This window comes from Portunus trituberculatus, chromosome 10 (assembly GCF_017591435.1).
Source record: "Portunus trituberculatus isolate SZX2019 chromosome 10, ASM1759143v1, whole genome shotgun sequence".
Classification (NCBI taxonomy): domain Eukaryota; kingdom Metazoa; phylum Arthropoda; class Malacostraca; order Decapoda; family Portunidae; genus Portunus; species Portunus trituberculatus.
The window spans coordinates 2,424,083-2,431,582 of NC_059264.1; the positions used below are offsets into that span (position 1 = coordinate 2,424,083).

General features: G+C 41.6%; 1 protein-coding gene across 11 annotated transcripts in view; it reads right to left on the reverse strand.

Annotated features, from left to right (window-relative positions):
* LOC123501972 (phosphatidylinositol 3,4,5-trisphosphate 3-phosphatase and dual-specificity protein phosphatase PTEN-like) overlaps positions 1 to 7,500 on the reverse strand; it is a 50,506-nt gene that overhangs the window by 14,878 nt on the left and 28,128 nt on the right. For 4 of the 11 annotated variants that reach the window (XR_006673750.1, XR_006673752.1, XR_006673749.1 and 1 more), the window contains one exon: positions 5,068 to 5,426. The exons of 5 other annotated variants lie outside the window; for them this stretch is intronic. Coding sequence is in view for 1 of the 6 variants with exons in the window: in XM_045251094.1 (XP_045107029.1) it covers positions 6,292 to 6,348 (57 nt within the window). In the remaining 5 variants the exon portion in view is untranslated. Of the gene's footprint in view, positions 1 to 3,163; positions 3,285 to 5,067; positions 5,427 to 6,291; positions 6,349 to 7,500 lie in introns of all 11 variants that reach the window. 2 more of the 11 variants (XR_006673751.1, XM_045251094.1) reach the window with 2 other exon arrangements.

A 7,500-nucleotide genomic window follows, 5' to 3' on the forward strand; every position in this document is an offset into this window, starting at 1 on the left:
CATTTATTTCTTGTCACAGCTACAGGTATATTGGCTTATGAACTATACTTGTGGTTTTTGAAGTGTTTTCTTGATCTATCCATGTACACACTCTTATTAGTCATTGTGTGTGTGTGTATGATCTTGTTTTCTTTCTTTTGGAGTGTTATTGCAAGAAAACGGTTGTAAATTGTGAGCTGAAAACGCTATTATTCATGCTAATTGTCGTTCACCCCAACACACACGCACAAACACAGACTCTCTCTCTCTCTCTCTCTCTCTCTCTCTCTCTCTCTCTCTCTCTCTCTCTCTCTCTCTCTCTCGTTCTCACATCTTGACAAACACAGCATCCCACAAACTTAAACCAAACACACACACACATACACACATACAAATAGACCTTTTTACACACAAACCACCTTAAAAAAAACACCACACAACACAAAAATTAACAAAAACACAAACTTTAACTAATACTAGCCATACACAAACACATACACATGCATAACACTAATACACACAGCCATTATGAGTGCAAGAGGTGGGTAGTGAGGTGCATAGAACACAGAGACAAGGCTTGCTTCCTGCTGGGCTGGATAAACACAGGTAGAAGTATGTGACAGAGTGAGAGAGGGGCAGGGCAGGGCAGGGCAGGGCAGGCAGACTCAAACACAGGCATATATAAGACCAGCGTTAAGAGTGAGAATAATATGATAAATGTGAAGGGGGGAGAATGGAAAGACGAGCAAGAGAGAGAGATCAGATTAATGTCATATGAAGACAGGGTAAGAATGGATGGAAAGAGTTTGAGAAGGAATTAAAAAAAACAGAATAACAATACGAATAAAATCATTGGATGAATGTTTGGGGGAGAGAATGGAAGGGAAAAGAGAAAGATCAAATAAATGTGATATGAAGGGAAGGTAGGAATGAAAGAAGGAGAGAGTTAGAGAAGATACAGATGCTAAAATAAGGAATTAATAAGGAATAGCAAGAAAATTAGAAGGAGAGGGAGGGTGAGAGAAAGAGAATTAAGGGAGGAAACAGAAGGAAATGGAGAAAGGAGAGGGAGGGTGAGAGAAAGCGAGAATTAAGGAAGGAAGCAAAGAAGAAGGAAATGGAAGAAGAACAGGGTAATGGAAAGAAATAAAGAAGATACAAATGCAAAGAGAATGAATATTAATAATCCAATCTTACACTTTTCTTCATATATCCCATTATCAATAAACAAAACAAAAATACAAAACTTCAAACCTAGACAATGTTAATTAAATCTAAGAAAAAAAATATGTAAGAGATTTTCAACAAAAAAAAAAAAACAATAAATAAAAATATGGAAAGGATCAGTCTACACATTCAAATAACAATAAAAATATACTACTAATAATAAAACAATTATTTCCAATTCATGTAACCAAATTATTTAAGTAAAAAAATGCAAGGTAAATTTTTTTATAGGACAGTTTATGTCAATTTGATGAAAAAAACAACTTCTAGGTAGAAAAATTTGTAAGGAGTCAAAATGCTAACAAAACCAAATGAAGGATGATTTTGTCTCACTGTTTGTTGAAATTGTGTGAAACTTTTGTGTTGAGAAAAATATGCCAATAAATCGATGTTAGTCACTGAACTGACATCTTTCATAACTTGTGGTAACCTAAACTACCGCTAAACCTTGACAACGCTTCTAATTTGTGCAGCCAAGCCAATCAGTGTAGCAAGGGGGATGATAAATACATTCGCATGTCAATCTCATCAAAAACAATTTCCCAAGTCAAAAAAATTATACAGAATCAAAATTTTTCATGACAACAAAACCAAACGAATGAAAATTTTGTCTCCTTTGTTTCTTGAAATTATGAAAAAATTTTGTATGGAGAAAAATATGCAAATAAATCACCTAATTACAGAACTGACATCTAACTTGTAGTAATCTAAACTACCACTAAACCTATTATAAACAACACTCCTAATTTGTATAGCCAAGCCAATCAATGTAGCAAAGGGGAAGATAAATATGTTCGCCTGTCAATCTCATAAAAAAAAAAAAAAAACAGCTTAAGTCAAAATATTACAAGTCAAAATTTTCATGCGAACAAAACTCAAAGAAGGAAAATTTTGTCACATGTTGATTTTTTGAGCTTGTGAGAAAATTTTGTGTCCAGAATATTAAAGGAAAAGAAAAGAAAAATGTTTATGGAGGAAGGTTGAGCAGCTGACACCTAGCTTGAGTTTTGGCGATCTACAGAAAATTGGCAGCAGTGAGTAGTGAGTGATTTTGGTGACGCAGCTCCTCAGATCAAGAATTAAGGAAACTGAGGAGGAATACTGATGAGCGCAAAAGTAAAGACTGGAGAGAGAGAGAGAGAGAGAGAGAGAGAGAGAGAGAGAGAGAGAGAGAGAGAGAGAGAGAGAGAGAGAGAGAGAGAGAGAGAGAGAGAGAGAGAGAGAGAGAATGGCCATATTCTTAACACTTCAGTACCACATCACCACTATTTTCAAAAGGCACTATAGTCTGTCCATTTTGATTATCTCAGAGCAAACCATGTGTTCGGTTGGCAGCCCTGTCTCACCTCTGCTCTCGCTCAGCCCCGCTAAGACACAGATTGTGTCGTTACTGAGTAAAGTGAATAAATATAAATGTTTGTGTCATTACTGAGTAAAGTGAATAAATATAAATGTTTGTTAATGAATCTGCGTCTCAGCGGGGCTGAGCGAGAGCAGAGGTGAGGCAGGGCTGCCAACCAAACACACGGTTTGCTCTGAGATAATCAAAACAGAAAGGCTATAGTTGAAATTTGACAAGTTTTTAGGAGTGTTTTAATGGTTCCAGTGAAGACTAATAATACCTCCACATTACCAACAGGAGAAACACCCTTGAAAACCCGGCTAATCATCTCTGTGGCCTTTGAAAATAACAGCGCGAGGGCTTAGCGTTTCAGAACAAGACTCAGAGGCAAACTAAAGGACTAAGAGACAAACCATCATCCTAGGTCAGTCTGAGAGAAAGACAGACTACTACTATGTCAACACACAGTCTTGCCATCAGTGCATTTAGAGACAAGACAGCAATGGGGGCTTTATCAAGATTCTGAGGGGGGGCGGGGATAATCTGACGTGCTGCTATGTACGTAAACCTGCCCGCTACTCTTGACTACATCAACACACACGCACACACACTCACTGCCTGGAGCACACTAACACACTAAGGTGGTCTGGGTAACACCACCACACAGCCACATTTCAGAAACAGGAGCAGGCGAGTGGAGTGCGAGTGGCAAGAGAGGAAGTGAGATCCCAAAGACCTGGAAGTGAAAGTCTTGGAAGTAAACATAAAATAAGATGAGGTGAAGAATACAGGGTTTAAAAATATGAAGAATTATGCAGATCTGGAAGTGAAAGATTAGGTACAAAATAAAAGGAGGCTGAAATGAAAGGGGTAGGATTTCAAAATGTGACAGGAGGAAGCTGGGAAAAAGGAGGTGAAGAATAAAAGGTTTTAAAAATATAAGGAATTACAAAGCTCTGGAAGTGAAAGATTAAGAAGTACAAAAATAAAAAGAAGGCATAGATGGAAGGCTTAGGATTTCAAAGTGACACGGGAAGGCTGGGAAAATGTGGGAAAGAGGAGATGAAGAATATAAGGAGATAAAAATTAATTACACAGATCTGGAAGTCAAATATTAAAAAGTACAAAATAAAAGAAGACTCAGATGGAAGCAACAGGATTTCAAAATGAGACTGGAGAAGACTGGGAGGGAGGAAGTGAAGAATAAAGGAGATAAAAATCAATTACACAGCTTCAGAAGTGAAATATTAAGTAGAAAATATAGGGAAGCTTAGATAAAAGGAGTAGGAATTGAAAATATGACCAGAGGAGGCTGGGAGAGAGCAGGAAGGGGCGACGGAGGAGAACATATCCATTTATCCAGGTGAGTTTAAGAAGATGCAAGTGAGGGAAGGCAGTTTAAGTGTTGTCCTTTAATGAGGGAAGGCAGATACAAGTGTACACCTTCAAAAAAATCTTAAAAAAACCTGCTAATGTCTATTGCCTTGATGTACTGCGGCTCTCATGAAAGGGAAGGGAGAGGAGATGAGGGAGTTTAAGAATTCAGACTTCAGTGGGGATGTTAAGCCAAATCGCTTGCTCTGGGGCCGCGTTCTGTGGTGGCCGGGGACGCCTGGTGTGGTGTACCCTAGTCTGTGTCATCTCCTCACCCTAGTACTGCCTCCCTCACTCCCTGGCTACGGGCAAGGCGTGGGTGTGCGTGCTGCGTCTCTGAGCCTCCCTGCGTCAATGCTCACTGTCTCCCATGCATAGTGAAGTGTTGGGTGGGTGGGTGGGTGGGTGTGAGGGCCTGTCTCGTTTCATGGCCCCTCTTCACTCTCTTTTTCTTTTTTTTCTTTTCTCCAGGACAGCTGTGGCTTATGAGTTGTGTTTCTCAAGAACTGTCCATAACCTTTCCTTTGACTTGAGAATTTGAGAGTATTTTGAACTTAGTGCCTTGTTCAATATTGTTCAGTCTGGTGTCTTGAGATTTTAATTGATGAACATGAATTCAGCACTTGTTAATTAGAGCAAAAGGAGAACATTTCATTTATAACTTGGAGAAATCATTAAACTGGCAGCACCACTAGACATTGATATGCTGAATTCAATGTGGCACTTGGTAAGCCACAGGATAATCTTGATCTTGCCGTTACCAGTGACTACCAACACTCCGGAAATGTGCTTTTTAAAATGTCAGCACTGCACCAATCCCAGCTTGCCTCACTCTACCACACATAAACACCCTGCACATATTTCCACACATTTTCAAGCAAACAAAACGTAAGAGCCATGACGAGCGAACCACTCACATCACCACACACAGGACACCAGTAGGGCACCAGCAGGGCACCATGAAGGGACAAGACACAGATACTGGCGTCCTCCCACCAGCCCTGCCCTGCTCTATCACTGTGGCATGGGGGAGTGTGGCAGGGAGGCACAGACGCTGAGCTATGGCAGTGCAAACGTAGTCAAGACCAAGACAGTGACGGCAGCACTAACACAAGCAGCAGAGAACCTGTGACAAGACCACATACTGGGTGGAGCTTTGGCCTGGTAGTGGCGACGGTGGTGGTGGTGGTGGTGGTGGTGGTGGTGGTGGTGGTGGTGGTGGTGGTGGCAGCAGTGGTGGTGGAAGCAGTGAAGGATGGGGACGGGAGGGAGTGTGAGGGGAAGGAGGTGGATAGTGATGATGTGAGGAGAGTGAGGGTTAGAAAAGGGATGAGGGGGAAGGCTAGGATGAGGGAGAGAATGAGGGAGAGGATGAGGGAGAGGATAAGGATGGGGGGCTAGGGTCATGTAGGCCCCTCCGGTGGGTTGAAATGGTTGGGTTGGGCCGCAGAGCAGTCTGACATGAGGCGGTAACGCCCCACGTAGCGCTCAGGGCAGTGGCCATCTGTCGGGGGAGGAGGGGAAGGCCGGCCGTGTTTAGTGCTGTGCTGCCCAGGGCCCAGGGACGCACCACCCCCTACTGTGCCGCACCCTGACTCCTGCACCACACCCACAGCGACCCACACACCAGCCCACACAGACCACACCACACGAGGAACGGTCTATCTGGTGCTGTGGTGCTGTGGAATGTGTGTGTGTGTGTGTGTGTGTGTGTGTGTGTGTGTGTGTGTGTGTGTGTGTGTGTGTGTGTGTGTGTGTGTGTGTGTGTGTGTGTGTGTGTGTGTGTGAGGGAAACACTTCCGTACAATAAGCTACATTTAGTAAGAATCTCAGCCTGCATCCTTTCCACTAACTCCTGTACTGGCTAACTCTGCACACTAAACCCTCCTCTCTGCTAAACCTTCTTCATGTACTCTGGTGTAGATGGCAGAGAAAGTACATGAAGTAAAGACACACACACACACACACACACACACACACACACACACACTTACTATACAGCATTATATAGAAGAGACAGAATGAAGTGTGTTTGTGCCGAGGAAAGTAACAAACTGACGTGTAATAGTGAAAAGTGCTCTCATTAATGCAAACACACACACATACACACGTACACACTTATTATACACCGTCAAGTGGAAATAGAAGCGATAGAAATGTGAATGTGCTTGTCGAGAGAAGTAACAGTGAAGTGAAGGTAACAGGGATTGAAAGTGTGAGTGTGTTTGTGGTGACAGTGTGAAGTAACCAATATATTAAAAGTGCTCAGCCATCAATGCATCAACACTACAACACACACACACACACACACACACACACACACACACACACACACACACACACACATACACACACACACATATATTTACTGAGAGACTGTGATCCAAATGGGGAGGAGGAGGACAACTGAGCACCTCCCTTGTCTCCTACGGGAAGAAGCAAAAAGTCACGAAATGCTGTCTTAGGAAACATAGTGTGTGTGTGTGTGTGTGTGTGTGTGTGTGTGTGTGTGTGTGTGTGTGTGTGTGTGTGTGTGTGTGTGTGTGTGTGTGTGTGTGTGTGTGTGTGTGTGTGTGTGTGTGTGTTTGTTTCTGTTCCTCTATTCATCCATTTATCTCTTTCTTAAATTTTTCTCTATCTTTCTATCTCTCTGCCTTTCCATACATCACTACCCTGCTTGTCTTTTCCTCCACACTACACACTCTATTCCTTCCCAGTGTCACAAGATACAAACAGGTTAGGTAAGGTTAGTCTGAATCACCACCTATCCATCTATCCATCTATCTATTTATCTTCAGTCCTATCTATTGTCCAGTCTGAGTGCAGATATATTAGGTTAGGTTAGTTTAAATGACACTATCTATCTTTCTATCTATCGTCCAATCTGAATATGGCAAGATAAAAAGTACAGATAAGGTTAGATTAGTTTAAGTCACTGCCTATCTACCTATCTACTTATCTTCCTTTCTTTTTACTATCCAGCCCAAGTGTGGCAAGATTAGGATACTTTAAATCACTGTCTATCTTTCTATCCTCCAGTCTGAGCGAGGTGGCAAGGTACAAGACTCAGATGATGTTAGTTTTCATTTCAATCACTGCCTAGCTAAAGCACATATTCTGAAACAATTTGCTCTCTCACCATCACTACTTTCCAAGGGCTCCAGTTGAAGATACTCATGTTTTTAACCTCTTCAATACTGACATGCATTTTTACCTTGATTTTTGGGTGTGACTGAATGATTTTATTTGCATTAGGAAGGGTTTATAGAGGTCAAAAGCTTAATAGCCACAGTCTTTACTATTTTAATCCCAACCTATGTTTCTGAAGTTGTATAAAATCTCCAAGTAGTAACCAGAGTGAATATGAAAACACATCATGCTACTGAAGGGGTTAAGAGTAATTTCATCTATTTAATTTTCATGTAAGAGGAGACTGAAGGGGTTAAGAGTAATTTCATCTATTTAATTTTCATGTAAGAGGAGAACTGGCCAAGAGCAACAAAAAAGAGAAAGAAAAGGCCCATTCAGTCACCAGTCTCCTTACACAGCCAATAGTTAGCCAAAGGACAGGGATGGAT